The 16,423-nt window shown below is 52.4% G+C and overlaps 1 protein-coding gene across 3 annotated transcripts; it reads right to left on the bottom strand.

The window, feature by feature from the left end:
• Positions 1 to 906: 906 nt before the first annotated feature.
• LOC148816232 (LIM domain transcription factor LMO4-B-like) lies at positions 907 to 15,973 on the bottom strand. Of its 3 annotated transcripts, none has more exons than XM_088940681.1 (5): positions 15,535 to 15,973; positions 6,061 to 6,298; positions 4,150 to 4,246; positions 2,749 to 2,910; positions 907 to 2,153 (listed from the first exon to the last, which is right to left on the bottom strand). In XM_088940681.1, exons 2-5 carry the CDS (start codon positions 6,288 to 6,290, stop codon positions 2,145 to 2,147), a joined length of 498 nt encoding a protein of 165 aa, XP_088796807.1. In that variant the 5' UTR covers positions 6,291 to 6,298; positions 15,535 to 15,973; the 3' UTR covers positions 907 to 2,144. The 3 variants fall into 3 exon arrangements, with proteins under 3 accessions (XP_088796807.1, XP_088796809.1, XP_088796808.1); XM_088940683.1 differs by lacking the exon at positions 15,535 to 15,973 and adding an exon at positions 11,447 to 11,658; XM_088940682.1 differs by lacking the exon at positions 15,535 to 15,973 and adding an exon at positions 10,535 to 10,736.
• Positions 15,974 to 16,423: the final 450 nt, after the last annotated feature.

Genomic DNA, 16,423 nt, shown 5'->3' with positions numbered 1-16,423 from the left:
GACATCAGGCCCTCGGAGGGCAGATAAAGATGCTCACACCAGGGCCAGTTTTCGGCCAGAAGAGTGATCGGCGTGTCTTTGGACTGTTGGGGAAACCGGAGAACCCTGCGCAAACCCCCAGGAACACAGGGGGAAACGTATAAACTCCACACGGACAGCCCCTCCCCCCAGGTCCAGAATCAAACCCGGGCACCATGGTAATAAGGTTGACCGCTGCACCCCCCGTCACCCTGCAGAAGATGATCTTTCAGTGGGGAGAAATCTGATGCTTTTCTATCAAATGTGTTTATTCAAAAGCTGTAGAGAGGCATTACTGCTTTGACCAAGATGAGAGCTCAGAATGCCAAGATCCTTCCCCCTTAGCCTTAAAAAAAATGACCCATTAAAATCTTAAAAAGCCCCCCCCCCCCCCCCCCCTGCACTGCAGTCAGTGCCTAAATTTGCAGTGCACCGGGCAGAAAAACAGAACAGGGCTGGATTATAGTTTGGGGGTCTCTTTTTTTTTTAATTGCAGCATCATAATAACAGTGCTTGCGCTGGACTCCCCCCCCCCTCTCTCTCTTCTCCACTGCTGAGGAGAAATTAACCCCTCCCTTTTAATTAGCCAGCCACGTAGATAAGTCTCATTAAATTTACACGCAGGATCGGACCAAAGTTCAGCCTCCTGTGTGCGCCGGCATGAGAGACACTCGCATTTAATTGCTTCTGTAACGGTCAGAGCTCAAGCCTTTTAATTCCATCCCTCCGGGTAATCGGGAATGTTTGCAGAGCGTTTAGAAACGTAGCCAGCAACAAGAAGTAGAACTATAACAAACACACACTGCTTTACTTTTTGTGCAGAAGCAACAATTTGATTCCTGCTGCCGGTCAGCACTGCTACTGCGGCCAGGGAAGAAAGACTACAACTCAATTTCTTTTGGTTTTTTTTTTTATTATAATTCAATAAGTAAGTTCTTAATTTTTTTTGTACAGCTCTTAAAATTTGACATCCACTTAAAAACCGGATGCCACACAAAAGACAATTCTACTATAGAATGCACGATACCTTTTTCTTTTAAAATGTACACCATTTCCCCCCACCCGCCTCATTAACCATCCTTCACTCACACCACCCCCCCCCCTCCACACCACCAGAAAAACAAAAATAAAAACAACTGTACAAGCCCACGACAGAGACGGAGACAGAAGGCGGAACAAGTCAGTCTCGAGACTCGGTCCTGGCCGGACCTCAGCAGGTGGTCCTGTAGGCTGGGAGCGGTCTGATGGGGGCAAACTGGACTATGGGGAGACAGGAGACGCCCGAACATTTCCGTTCGGGGAACCTTGTGAAGCTTTTTTTTTTAAAAAAAGGAAACCCACTTTTCCTGAATCTGACCGCCACCCGTTGGGAGTTCCTTACCTATTTTAACGTTTGTTGAGAGTTTCATCCTGTGTCTCTCCCCCAACTCTGAAAGACAGTTGATCTCTTTACTACCGTGTCACCCCCAAAGGGAGGGGGGGGGATCCCTTGACTGTTTCTCACACGCACTCACCACGCAAGCTGGGAACAGACCAGCCCAACCGCTAGTGGGCGCATCTCGACAGCCAGGCCACGAAGCAGGAGTTCGCGGGGAGTTCGGGTCTCTCGCACATGGCGTGGAAAAGGCATCGTTTTCTTGCCATGAGATCGCAGGGATCAAGGCGAGTGGAGAACACCGTAGTGGGGACGCCCCTTTGCTAGGTCTCGACATGGATCCCGATGAGCCCTGGGCACTGGTCGGTCCCTTCCCTCCTCTTCAGCCCACTCCAGTCTCTTAACTGGAGACATCTCAGCCGCTGCCTGGCCCAGCATCTCCTCCCTGTCCTTCTCCCCTCCCAAATCTGATCACTCTTTTTATAGTATATACAAATATATATATGGACATAGATCTCTCCCTCTCCCCACCCCCCATCCTTGTATTCCAAAAATAATTTATTCTGGTCCAGTGACATTACGACGAGGTGACGCCACAACACCGAAAAATCAGGAGCAGATCGAAAGAGTCCTTCTGACAGCGGGGGGGATGCCGGTGGGAAGGAAGAGGGACGGAGCCCCCCCCCCAACTGTCCTCACGCCCCATCCCTCTCCCTCCTGCGCCCCACCCCCCAAACCCAGGACCACCGCCTCAGCAGACCTGGAGACGAAAAAAGGACCACGTCAGTTTGCAAACTCGCACAAGGATTTCACACCTTCTCCAACTGCACACGTCCACAACAACCAATGACCCCTCCGCCGCTCGGTTATCTGAGTGAAGGCTAGACTGCCCCGCTGTCGAACACCGCCCCCCCCCCCTTCCAGAAGGGCACGACAACTGCATACTGCCCGCGCTTTGACGCTGGACTGTCATCGCTGTCCTTATTGCCCGGGTACAGCAACATGTGGCATTGTGCCACAAGCCCGGGGCACTGCCTGGGACTGTAGAGCTCACTCGTGGTACTGGGGGCCCCCAGGGATGGATTCATTCGGGGGCATGTTTAAAAAGAGAAAAATACAGGGGGGGGGGGGGCAAGTAAGATGCAGGGGGAAGATCTTTCACACCTGGCTTGCAATGGGTCATCCTTTAATGATGCCCCAGCACATACCCACAATGCAGTTTTAGCATCCCATAATGCAGTGCGAAACCCTCTCGCCTCTGTTCTCCCTCATGCCCTGCACCCCCCCCCCACCACCGAGAGAGACCAGACGCCTCGAGGGACAGGGTCAGCCGGGAAGCCGAGACTCTCTCCTACCTTCTGGTCGGGCAGCAGCGCATTGCTCTGTAGGGGGGGCAGGTGGCTGGACAGCAGGGCGGCGCCGCTGGGCCGGTCGTGCTCGCAGAAGATGGTCCCGTTGACGTAGTGGAACCGGTCGCCGGGGACCAGCCGGTTCTTGCAGGTCGCGCAGGTGAAACACTGAGGGGGGGGAAGGGCAAGGCAGCCAGTCAGACGCCGTCCCGCACCACCCCCAGCTCCCCTGCCACCTCCCTCAGGGTGGCGCGCGCACGGCGGGCACGCCGTTGTGGTCCTCGGCTGGAGTGTTATTCCCCCCTCCCAACTGCTTTCTCTTTTCCCAGGTGTTGCCGATTAAGTAGAAGAGGTGGGAGCGTTTAAGAGGTGAAGACGCGACCCGAGAGATCGGATACGGGGAACGGAGACAGTGGAGAGGTGTGTGTGTGTGTGTGGGTTTTGGGACGTGTTGCATGTGTCTTTTTGTTTTCGGTTAGTGTGGATGGGTGTAGACTGCAGAAGACTATTTTTTGGTACAGTCTTGTTTAGGCACAACCACTGTTCCAGTTGTCTCTAGTGTCGATTTTTCGTTTATAGTCAGTTTTGCTTGGAATACAAATGTTGACTTCCGGTTCCCTGGATTTGCAATGATAATAAAGTTGATTTGTTTTCCCAGGGGAATCCGATCTCCCAGGTGTCCTTTTTCTTTTATGTTGCAGCTTTTTCACCCCAGTATGAATTAATGGGTTACAAAAGTAACCCATTAACATTCATACTGGTTTTAGCAATAAAAAAAACACTGCTTACCCAGTCCTGACCTAGATGCCATTAATCATACTGAAGTACAGTATGATCACTTCTTTTGCTTTGTGCAATTACATACAATTTTCATTAACACCTTTAGGATCCATAATCGAGTTCTTACACTAAAAGGAAGACACTGCAAACGGCATCACATCTCTGCTGCCACTCCATAGCTCCGCGAGTTCTCACCTAGTACTAGTTCGTGGAACGCGATACGAACACTCGATATGAAAAAGTCATAATTCCCTACACTTATCTGCACTCTTCTGAACACTCCACTCAGAGCTCTTTACAGGTGATGGGGAATCCCACTACCGCCACCAGTGTGCAGCCCCACCTGGATGATGCTCCAGTCTGCTCCCCACACACACCAGCTCTCAGTGGGGAGGAGAGCAGAGTGATGGAGCCAGTTCAGAGAGGGGGATTATTAGGAGGCCATGATGGGTAAAGGCCAGGGGGGAATTTGGCCAGGACACCGGGGTAACACCCCTTGGCAGAGGTTTTGAATTTTTTTCCACGTTTCAAAGCTGGCTTTCGTTATTTGAAATGTGGGTAATGATTCACGTGGGGGAGGGTGTCGACCAATCTGGGGGGGGGGGCGGGGGCACGGAGACAACTCACCTTGAGGTGGTAGGCGTTGCCCTGCGCTCTCATCACCATCTCGTTGGCGGGAATGGACTGCCCGCAGGCGCTGCACGCCCCACTGTGTCCGAATAGCCTGCAGGGACGACAGAGGACAGCAGGGGTCACACTCTCCAGCTGAACAGCCACCCCCCCGAGCCTGCGCCAACCTTAAACCTACGGCCGTCGGAGCTGGGAGGAAAAACGCTTCTTTCCCGGGGTTTTCACAAGGATGGACCACTCCAGCCCAGAACGGGAGACAAATTCTCAATCAGCAGCGAGTTTGCCACCCCCTGTAGGGTGTGGAATTGTTGTACCTCCTTCAGACATATGCATAACGGAGCAGGGATGTGCTTTTGAACCCCCCTTTAATACATGCAGCCCAACCAACAGAGGTTCCAAACAAGTGGGTTAAACCTTAATTGGACCATTTAACTGGGGGGGTTTCCCAGATCCAAGTTAGGGACCCCTAAAGAGCCCCCCTCTCTCCCCAGTCCCTCCACCGTGGCCCTAGCCAGCTGCTCCCCACCCCCCCCCCCGCCGGCTCTCCTTCCCCTCATCAACATCCCAGCTCCGGCTGCATGCAGTAATGAATTTTTGATCTTAATTCAAACAGTAATTTAATAAGGGACGCCAGAGAGAAACTCGGCTCTCCCTAATTAATGTTTGTCCTTTCATCGGACTCCAACCTCCACGGTGCGCAATTTGGCAACAAAGCCATGCCCTTTGGATTAACGGTATCATGCATATTTAATGCCCTGTAATTTACATACACGCAACAATGTGCACAGCCAGAGCACGAGCACGCACTACTGCCGCCCACGCTTGGCAGCGTCGCAGGAAGGGGAGACCACTCGGTCCCCACTGCGGTACATTCTGAAAAGTGCGGGGGCTGGCGAGCTGCAGGCCTCTCTTACACCTGACGGGGCTCTGCTTGGACGAGCTCTGCCAGGTACACCCTTGTTTGCTGGGCAGCGGTTTTTACCACAACAGGACAACCTTTTGGCTTCTGAGCCACCACAAGCGGCACCACCATCGGGTTCGACGCTGCAAGAATAAAGAAGGAATTCCACACCAGAAATCTCCCCCACACCCCCCAAAAGAGCTGCCGTCGAGTATCATCTGTGCTGGGGGGGTCACTGGATCAGGACCAAACAGGACCCAGGTATACCAGCTTTGATTTGGATTTCCCAACACGGTAAACTTTTCAAACCCAGCCCTGAGTGGCTATTGCCCATAAAAATGCTAGTGGCCACCGCCCCCTCTCTTCTGTTCCTGTCGGACTGTGGCCACGCGCCGGCCTCCAGGATCCTGTTTACCCCCGGAGAATGGAAGCGTGCCCACTGGCGCTGCTTTTTCCCCTGGCTGTGCCGCAGGCCAGGGGGCACAAGCCCAGCCTGTGTTCCCGCGCCAGGCTCTTGCAGACGCTAGGCCAAGAGCTCGGAGCCTGGCAGGGTCCGTCCTCTCCCACCCCCCCCCTCTTCCACCTTCTCCCATAAAACCCGGCAAGGCGCTCAGTGCAGGCTTCGGCGTGATGAAGGAGCTCTCTGTTCCTGCCCCTGCCTCGCTTCTGGGCTTCGATTTTCCCCATAAAAAAAAACACGATTCCCTGCTGAGCTGCAAACTGCGCAAGAAAACAAAATCCTGATTGAAATGCCCCCCCCAACCTACCCCCCACCGACTGTGGGCGATCGATGCGATGCGCTGTTGCGTCCCTCGTTCCTTGCCTCTCGGCTGTTTTTTTCAGCATGGCGCCCAACTCGCACCTTGGCTTCACCTACCTATTTGCACTCCCACAAGCACAAGCAGGCTGTACTGCATGGGCACCCCCCCAGGTGTACCAGGAAACCCCTCTGACCCTTGACCCCCTTACCTCCCCCCCCCATGACCTCTGACCCTTGACCCCTTTACCTGAGGTAGTCGTTCCTGCACAGGATCATCCCGCTCTTGCTGTAGCAGGACGTGCCAATCTCACCCAGCTGGGCCTGGCAGCAGGAGCACTTCAGGCAGCGGGTGTGCCAGTAGTGGTCCATGGAGTACAAGAGGAAGCGGTCCGCGATCCGGCCGCCGCAGCCCGCGCACGAGCGGGGGGGGGAGCCACCCCCCGCCACCGCCACCGCCTCCGACCGGCTGTTCACCATGGCAGGGGCTGTGGGAGCAAGCAGAGGTGGCAATCAAGCAAGGTGGCAACCAGCAGGGGGCGCTCAGGATCAAACTACCACGTGTGTTTCAGATCGCGTACAGACAAAATCGGGAGCAAGCACACACAACGACAAAACGTTCTTATACTTAAAAGCCAACTCCAGCACCTCAGAGGGGCAGAATCCAGCTACATCCCGGGATAAAGGCTCCTCCTGATCTGATCTTTGCTTCCGACATGTTCTAGATTTTCCAGCATCTGGGAGACTCACCGCCCCACCGCTCGGTATTAAACACTATTTCTGGTCCTTTCCGATGCTGACGATCATGTGAGGAACAAATCCGGCAGACGGCACAGACAGAACCTTTGTCTTTAAGCAGTGCCAGTTTTGGGTCGGAAAGCAACAGCCCAGAAAGAGTTTTAAAAACGGAGGCCCAGTGGAGAGCAAATCAATCCTCCTCTCACTGGAACTCGGGGTTCACATGAACCCCTTAGGCCTTGCTCCCAGATGAGGGCTAAGCGACAATAAGTCAGGACTCTTGACCCACAGCTGGAAGGTTGCAGGTTCAAATCCCATGTAGTGCAATCCCTGTTGTACTTGGTTTAAAAGTAAATCACTTTAAAAAACAAATCACTTCACTTCATGCAACAGGGCGTTTGATTGAAGTTTCTTTGGAGAAAAGAGGAAGCAAGATATTAATCCTCTGGAAAGCACATTCTAGAATCCCACTTCTAGAATAGTCTTGTTAGATCTTTTGTCTTCAACAATTTCATAGCTATTTCAAGCTACATAAACAAGCATGATATTAAACAGCTTGACACCAAGAAGTCTGACCCCCCCCATGGATGATGCGGATAGCTGTAGTCGATTGACACGTTCCCCAAACGAGCCTCTTCTGTATCATAGCTACCCTAGTTGACCCCCCTTCCCAGCCCCTGGCAGCAGTTTCTGACTAACCACCCGAGCCAATCCAAGAGAATGTTCGACACCCCAAGTTGAACGAGGTTTAGTTGCTGGGGTGGCCCAGCCACCGCAGTCCGACGCGCGCCCCCATCTCGGCGACGCGTCAAAGCTGAAGAGCTCGGCTAAGGACGTCTTGGATGGCCTGCCTCGCACTCACGGCAACCCTGACCCCGAACTGCTTCCGGGTCAGGGGCTTGACAACAGGCTGCTGTCATGGAAACTCTCGAGCACTCTACCCCAAGCACATGCATGTACTGATTTTCCCCCCCCCCGGATTATTTTAATGCCAAATGTCGCTCTTCACACATTTGAGCTTCACAATAAGACCTGTAAGTCCTGGCATTTGGCCTTGACTTCTACACACCAGCCTGAAAGCCCGGGGTCCTCATACGTCCCAACCTGCTGTGGAACGGGAGGCATTCCTGCAACCGCCCCACTGCCCATAGGCCTGACAGGAAGTGGAACCCCGAGTCCCGAGGTTTGCAATTTGGAATTCACGTAGGAGCAACACGAGACAGGATTGCAGCGGGGGGTTAAAGAGCAAGAGAGCTGGAGAGGCGAGACGATGGCCTGTCCTATGTACCATCCGGTTCCCCACTTCCGCCCCTCAGGAGTGGGCAGCAGGAAGCAGGCACTGGAGACCGCTCAAAAAGGGGCAGCGTGGGGCTCCACCCAGTGGGGGTCACTCCGGGGTCGGCCGAGTGACTAAGGGCACAGGAAGACCACCTGACCTCACCGCAGGAGGGGGGGCCTGGAGCAAACCAGCGACCAGCGCCTGCTTCTCGGCTGCTCAGGGCACAGGCCCGGCCAGCTTTCCCACGCTCCGGGATAATGAGAAGCTTCTGGTGGGGGTCCGGGGGAGGGGGGGTTACAGGGACCAGAGCCTCTGTTCCCGGCTGCAACCTGCCACTACTGCGACAGACGGTGCCGTGAGCAAGCACGCAGCTTCCCCAAGCCTGTTTCCAATTTGAAACCGGATATATCAGGCAGTGCAGTACTGGGGAAGGAATTAGCCAGTTGCTTTACCAGGAAGCAACCCGCCCTTGATGCCAAAGATCTAGCTATTCCAGCCAACAGGTTCTGCAAGAGCGTGACCTTGCGGCTCTCCAGGCTCCAGATTGCATACTACGTACAGCAGCCCCCACCACCCCACAGCAGAGCAGAGCAGAGCAGGAGCCTCCCCATGGTGCTCTAGAATGAGGAAGCCAGTGACTGGTAGAGTGGGTTGGCAATCGAATTACTGCCATCTGTTTTACTGCCACTTTGTAGCGGTAAACCCAACCCACCCTGGTACATCACCACTCATAAACCAGGCTGTTGTGATGCCACAAGGTGCGTCGGCACCCATGGCTGCGGGCTTGCGAAGCTTTGCTCTCCTGGCGGGTTTTAGAAGCCTGGGTAGAACAAAAATCAAGAGAAGTCCAAGCCGAGCAGGAGACGTGACTGAGACAGCAGGAGGTAGTTAAATGTATTAAATTCAAGACAAGCCTGCATGTCCGACTACTGTGTCTAATGGGCGACGGCCAGGGAGAAGTTAAAAAATCCAAGAGTTGCAAACAGCCAATCACATAATGACTGTAAAACAGGAACCATCATTGCTGAATGTTCTGCGAGAGACTCCAAGGCAGGGAAGTGCCGTACCAGAGAGACAGGCCTACCAGTTTTAAAAGGGAGTCAGGACTCTGGGCAACTTAAGGCACAGAACAGTTCACACTGCACCCAATTAAGCCAAAACAAATTCTGTTCCACTGTTAATATTTGGGGTGGAATCAAAACAGGTCGACTCCAGGACCAGGAGCAAGGATCACAGCTGTGGAACACATTCTGCAGACCAGAACAAACCTTCATTTCATCCCAATTCCAATGCACCAAGAGCACTCGGGTTTTAAAGCAGCCAAGTTACGCTTTCTCTGCAACTCCAGTCTGCACAGAGTCACCACTGCCATTCCTTGCAATAAGTTCTCACTCGTAACATGCTACATCTCAACTCCGAGTGACTCTGTAAAGAGAGCGCCAGGAGCTTGGATATCGTTTGTGCACACAGATCCAGCATTCCATGAACCTGCTAGACGGGTTTGACAGAACAGGAAGTGAATTACGGCAATAATGGAGAAAAAATAAACAGCGATCAGGATTCAACAAAAAGGCAGGGAGATCCTTTGGAGACCAAGGAAAACTGGAGGGTTTCGTTGGACATTTTAGCGATGGGGCAGGCCAATTTTCAAAAGGCAAGACGGAGACATCTGCCTATAGATACCATGGAGTGGAGCTGCTGATGAGCAAGTTGAGCACACAAACACAAAAGGCATGCATTCAAAATCCCACACACACACACCTCCCAGCAGTTTACAGCTGCATCCATAAAGCTTATCAGCCAATCCAGACTGGATAAGAAAACAATATTCCAGTGTTGGGAAGCAGACACGGTCTGATAAGTTATCCCAGTAACAATGATGGTATTAATAGCTGTGCCTCAGTCAGGCCCGGGATTAAAAAAAAATACAGTCTTCTGACCGAGTATCAAAACAGACTTCTCTCATTCCAAAATCAACAATTCCGGTCCAGAGGCAACATGCTAAATTATTCTTTTTTCATTGGAAGATTTGAGACACCCCTCTCCCCCCACGCATCCACAGTAAAACTTGAACTAGCTCCGAAAACGCAATAAACATGCCAGGTTTTTAGGATTTGGACTTTTTTTCCCCTTCCGTTTTAGGGTCTAAGCAGTCCAGAACTCTCCGAACAGAGTTGTACTTATTTCCAGGTTCAGAATTCCCAGGGCTGGACGCCGACAGAACTTCAGGAATGGAAACGGGGGCGTTTTCAAAGCCAGAGCATTAGAGAATTTTTTTTTTTTGCCGTTCGGCTGAACATTCCTTCAAGTGGAAAAACTCCCACTAACTTGGCTGAGCTGCTGTTGCTGAAGAGGGGCAGGTGTCTCGGTCAGGAGCCATCACAATTTAATTGGACACACCTGGCTTTTAAAAAGTACATTACACATGTAGTTTGATCACACCAGGGGTTACAACTGCAGCCCCGGAGGGCCAGAACCTTTCTGCTGCTTCTCCTCCTCAGCCCTAAATTACCTAATTGAGCTCATTATTTGCTTAATCGGACAAAGTGGAGCTTTTCCTTGTTCTTGAGCAGCTGGAGTTTTTAAGAGCCCCTGAAAACCTGCAGGACAGCAGCCCCCCGACGACCGGAACCGATGCGATAATGGGGGAGCTTAACTCATCCGTGCAGAACTCTTCCATGAGTCCGGTTTTCTCGACAGAGCTCACCTGGGACTGATCCGGACCACCGAGCAGTTCCTTTGGGTTGTCACTGTCCTGACAGCTCCACAGGGGAGAAGGTGGTCAATCGGCAGTCCATTCCACTACAATCCACTCCAGGGCCTCTGCTTCACCCAGCTCCTTGTCCTGCTCATCCCACAGGTCAGCGGTTTAATAAACGCCGAGCCGGTTGGAGCCAAACTCCGAGATGGATTCGGATATGGAACAGGGCAGGGATGGCTGACCCTAGTCCAAGCAGGTCTCCCTTAAATCACCCCCCTTGTAAAAAGACATGAACCGGGAACTTTCATTAATTTCAGCCAATTAATTGATTCAATTAAATCCGGCCAACAGAATTGCAGGGTGTTTGCATTTAAATTTTTTTTTTTAAAAAAAAAGCTTTTATTTCCCCCCTGAATGGCTTAAATAGACCCCTCGCCTGCTTCCGTAGGCGAGACAAAACGGAAGATTTAAGGGTGGCCCATAAAAAACGTGCTGGATTGTGGCTCTCCAGAGGGGTGCTTTCAAAATGACAACCATCGCCAAGTGCCAAAAAAAAAAAAAAGGACAAAAGCCTATTTTCTTGCCAACTGCCTTGTTATTTTTCCTGTATCTATCTCACTTATCGCTCCATGCCTTTATGTTCTCCACTCGCCATGACATCGCAGGGTTCCTCCTCTGAGAGATAGCCGGTTTGTAGCCCTGCTACAGAAAGGGGGGACCAGATGAAAGACCAGGAAGATGTCGATTTTTTTTTTTAGTAGTCATTTTGTGTCTACACCACATCAGTACAGTAGTATCCTTCTATAAAAAAAAAAGTGGAAAAAAATACAGGATAGTCTTCAATGAACCTCTTAAGAGAGTGAAGGTGTACACCTTGCTAGGTCTGGACTTTTAAAGCAACAAAAAAAAAACACACACCTCTTAGAAAATAAGCAGCAAGTTCTGTTTCGGCTCCTTTCCGGCTTCGATGAACTTTCCATTCCAAAATTTTTCTTTTTTTTTTGTGTGCAAAGCGAACGGACTGCTTTCGTAAACGCGGTTCGAGAAAGGAATGGCTTCCAAGAACACCCCGCCTCTTCACATCGCGTCTTGATCCGGCAGTCTTGCGCTTCACGGGCCATCCAATTCGGGAGAGGACGTCGCACGCTGGCACATCCCCAAACGGGCAGAACGGGACAGCGGAGTCTTGGGAGCTGGGCGGCGCCTCCTGGAGCTCCAGCCCAGCGGCTCCCGGGCGACGAGAACACTTTCACGCGAGAGAGTCGGAGCAGCTGAGGGTCACAGTGGAACGGAAAACGGGATCCAACACCCCAGCCACTCCCTGCGATTCCGGACGGCGTGGGCCTCGGATGGGCTCGGCGAACAGCCCAGTGCAACAGTGGGAACGTGGGGAGAGCGCATTTAAAACCGAGAAGTGGGGGGTGGGGGGTGGGGGGGTCCACAGCTTTGCCCAAAGAGTGGTAGAGGTGTGGAACAAGCCAATACTTCTTTCGAGAGACAGCGATGGGGGGGGGGGGGGGGTCCACAGCTTTGCCCAAAGAGTGGTAGAGGTGTGGAACAAGCCGATACTTCTTTCGAGAGACAGCCAGGTGGGTCCCAGGGACCACTGACCTACTAACTCCGAAACGGCCTAGATGGCCTGAATTGCTTCCATTAGCGACTCTAACCCTCAGCACTAATCGCGTGACTATAAGCGACTCACAAATAGAACCAGTGTTTTAGACATTTAAAGCATCAGGGGGCCCTTCCCCAGAGCCTGCTGCCTGCCCAACGGAAAGAACAGCCCTGGATGCAAAAAAAAAAAAAACAGGATCTTCATTTTTCTTTATTGGCTTCCTAGTATTATCTACAAGAAGCATTATACTAATAGGTTTTTTTTTTAAAAAAAAGTTGGATCCAAATGCAAGGAAAAAGAAAACCTGCTCAGTCAAACATTTTTAACACTGCGGCTTGCCAAACACGCCGCATGAAGCTACAGGCTTGGGACACGCGGGTGTTGATCCACTGTGGTTAAGATAATGCTGTCAATTAAAGAGACACACGGCCAGCTCCGGCCTTTGGGAGCTACAGGGTGCCGGAGTTGTGGAATTGAAACGATCTCACCATCTCTTCGGCTATCACACCACCCCTGCTCCAGCAGTCAAGACCAACCCGAGTAAAATTAATTAATTTTTACAGCAACCACCTCCGTAATCTGGGCACTGAGAACCTGCTAGAGCAAATAGAAAAGACGGGGAGGAACAGCGTCTTGGGCTCGGCGCCTGTGCTCTCGGGGGTTTGAGCTGGAACACCTTCTGTGTGGAGTCTGCATGTTCTCTTGAGGCAGGAGGGGAAACAACCCCCCCCCCCCAGGCCAAACCCACCCCTCAGGCCTATCAGTCATGGCCTCCTAATCACCCCCATCTCTGAACTGGCTCCATCACTCTGCTCTCCTCCCCACTGAGAGCCGGTGTGTGGGGGGAGCAGACTGGCACAGCATCCAGGTGGGGCTGCACACTGGTGGTGGTGGAGGGGATCCCCATTACGTGTAAAGCACTTGAGTGGGGTGTCCAGAAAAGCACTCTATAAAATATAAAAGTGTAAGGATTTTATTTCTATAGCTCCCCAAAAGTGCCATTATACAGCTCACAAGCCCATGGCCTATCTGCTACCCTCCCCATTCCTCTTCCCCTAAGTCACTACACTGTACTACTGCCCCCCACCCCCACCACCACCAACACACCCACCCAGACCAGGTCTTTCCTGAAACAAGCCGCTGATCGGACTGACGAGACGCCCGAAGCCCGAAGCTGCCGTGCTCAGCTCCCGACGCTCCTGCGACAGCCTCTTCCGCAGGAACGCGCACGCAGCACGTTTCCGGGGAAACCGGACGCCACGCCGCCGCGTGCCCTCACAGCTGTCCCGGCGCTCGGGCTGCGGGACGAGGGACTCTTAATTGACAACCCACCCACACTAATATAGCATAATGTGTATATATAGCGCCATTTCACACGGGGAACGCTGGCCCCTCGCGTATTTTAACGGAAATAGCGCAGCCCCCTTCTCCCCGACGTCTCGTCCCGCTTTCTAAAAAGACTTTAATGCGCCTTTCAAGTTCCGCGAACTGTTAATTACGACAAAATGGCGATAACCACAGTGTAACAGAAGCGGCCGTTTCCGTCTTCAATGAAACAAAACGTGTGTGTGGGGGGGGGGGTGGAGTTACTCCGTCGAGTTCACTGTTCACAAGTGTTAAAAATTAAAAAAAAACTGTTCACAAGTGTGTGAATCGGCCGTACTGTGTGCCCCCCCCCCCCCCGCTCCTTAAGTCATGAAACCTACGTCTGAAGAGCTCGCAATTCTGCAACGCGTCCAAGTACATTCAACGCCCGCCGTAGTTTCCTGCAATTAAGTCCCCCCCCCCCCCCACCCCCTTGCATACAAAGCAGGGAGTTTGTCACGCGTCTCATTAAAAGCTCTAAATCTTCCAAAAAAAACTGCTAGACGGTGGCGGAGGAATATGGAAATTATTTTTTTTTTACTAAAGCCAAGTCTGACTTTCTGTAGCGGAGATAAACATTTTTGAAAGTACACAGCGACATAAGACACTTCAGAAGACTGCATAAATCTTCCCAAGTTACTTATTATCCATTTTTAACACCACTCTTTTAAAACAAACATTGGAGAATGCGACCGAGACTCCGGTCGTACAAAAACGCCCTCCCAAACAGTACCTGCAGATTTACGTCTGACGCAAGAGACGAATATCCTGCGGACAACAGGAATGATAATTCACTGATTTTAACGTCAAAGTCTGAGAGCGATGTCAAATTTACAGAGCTGTGGCTGATGAGGGAAGTTTTTCCTAAACGATGAGAGAAATGAGCAGCGACAGCGGCCGTCTTCTTGAAAACATGACTCCTCTCGCCAGGGAATAATCTCGGTCTGTTACCCAAATCAGCTCTCAAGAAAAATATACACAGCATCGCTGCACAAACTCGAACATCCCACGAGAACCGCACAAGTCCCGACTTTCTCTCGCCACACGCCTGCGTGCTCTCAAACCGGTATGACCCGGGAGGAACCGAACAGGCTTCTTAAAAAACCTGCGATGAACTTTCAAAACCGAAGGAAGCCGGCGTCTGGAGATCAATCAGCCCGTCTCTAACCCCTCTCAATCGCGGAGACACGTTCACAAAGCAGAGGCAGAACGTCAACACCCCCAAAACCATGCCTTTACAGCGCTGAAATTAACACACACACACAAAAAAAGACAAGTTTAAATCCGTAGGCAGAACTCAAGCGTGTGTCCCGCGGTGGCTGTGAAACTCGGCCGGAGATGGTGGGGGCCTCTTAATTAAAATAAATTGCCTCTGACTACCCTCCAACTCTACATACCGCCCTAAGTAAAAAGGCCTGCCAAAGCCACATTCAGACACGGTCAGACTAGTTGGCACCACAGCAGATTAGCAATATATCCATCTCTTATAATAATGCGCTCGGGGACTATAACTACCTCCCCGTTTCATTAGAAGAAGTCATTTCTTTTTTTAATTAACACAGCTGAGGAATCTGCTTTTTTTAGAGCAGTGCGTGTACCTCTAGCGGGAGTGTGGCTGTAAGGGGGGCGGTGGAGGGGGGGGGGCTTTAAGTTCTCGTTTCCTTTTTACCAACAACAACAACAACAACAACAAAAGCAGAATGAAGCCTGGTCTGCACTGTCCGACAGCGGGCACGGAGGAGCGCTAATCGCTCCGGGCTGCCTGAACGAGCCGACCCCGGCCGGCAGGGAAACTACTCTCGTCTCCCTCGCCTGGCACGCCGCCCATGCCCAGACCCCCCAGCGGACGCTGCCTGCTGCCTGCTCGGAACTTAAAAACACGGACCTTCGGACCCGCAGAGACTGTTAATCCTCTCCGATTTCAGGCGTGCGACAGCGCCGGGAGCAAGACAGACAGACTTCGGGCGCAAACCCCGAAAACGAAGACCGGGAGGAAGGGGCTGGAGAGAGGCGAGAGACGACTCACCTTGCCGGGCAGCGCGCAAGCAGTCGCCCGTCCCGCGGAGGCGCAGATCACAAGACGAAGCCGTCCCGCGGGGGAAATTCACTTTAAAACAAACCAAAAAAAAAAAATGTGTTCGTGGACTTGATTCAGCTCTCAAGTCCTGCCGGATCCCCTCCCCCGGAGGTCTTCTCTAGGCGAGTTCCTGTCCTGCTAAAGGCGCGCCCGCGTCCGAGACTAATAGTTTAGCAAAGGACCCTCAAAAGAAGGTGGGGGGTGGGGGGGGGGGGGGAGGGAGACGCTTCGGCACGTGAATGCGGCGTGGGACGGGCGTGGATCTCTCAACGCCCAAGGAGAGAAGGAAACCAAGCCAAAGCAAAAAAAATAAATAAATAAAAATCCGAATTTGTCCAAAGTGAAAGCGCACAGCGCAGCCCGCACACGCCGCACCGGAAAGACTCACGCAAGTCTGAGTGCGAGCGGGGCTTTAAATGCTTCCTTTGTGACGTCACAGGGGTGCCGCCCCCCCCTCCCCCGGAGCCATTGAGCAGGGAAGGGGGCGTGGCGTCTGACAGCATGATCGATGTCTGTTTAAAGAACTGCTCGCTTGTGCCCTCATTAGCTTCGCTCGTAATCACCGCCGCCGAGTCCAGGCCCGCTCGCTCGCTCGCCCTCCTGTCTCTCTTTCTCCAGCGCTCATCACTGCCTCCCCCTTTAATGCCCCCCCACCATCCCCAAAACACAAGCCGTGTGGCTACGACATCGGTCTCAATACGAGGCACCTAGTCGCGGATACACTGGGGTGATTCGTGAGAACTACGATTATCGGCCCACTCCGCGCCGTCCCGCCTCCCGCCGGCGGATCGCGCAGACTGGAGACCATCACAAGAAAGCTGGCAACGGAGAAGAACTG

The sequence above is a fragment of the Atractosteus spatula genome, chromosome 23, assembly GCF_055471065.1.
Source record: "Atractosteus spatula isolate fAtrSpa1 chromosome 23, fAtrSpa1.hap1, whole genome shotgun sequence".
Taxonomy (NCBI): domain Eukaryota; kingdom Metazoa; phylum Chordata; class Actinopteri; order Semionotiformes; family Lepisosteidae; genus Atractosteus; species Atractosteus spatula.
Note: the sequence above shows the minus strand (reverse complement) of the source record. Positions and strands in the feature narration are given on the sequence as shown.

Excerpts from the sequence above, each read along its gene's own strand:
- LOC148816232 (XM_088940681.1), bottom strand. The coding sequence starts at position 6,290 with ATGGTGAACAGCCGGTCGGAGGCGGTGGCGGTGGCGGGGGGTGGCTCC. Across the intron at positions 4,247-6,060 it reads TGCAGGAACGACTACCTCAG|GCTATTCGGACACAGTGGGG; the intron begins GTAAAGGGGTCA and ends TCGTCCCTGCAG. Across the intron at positions 2,911-4,149 it reads GCAACGCCTACCACCTCAAG|TGTTTCACCTGCGCGACCTG; the intron begins GTGAGTTGTCTC and ends CCCCCCCCTCAG.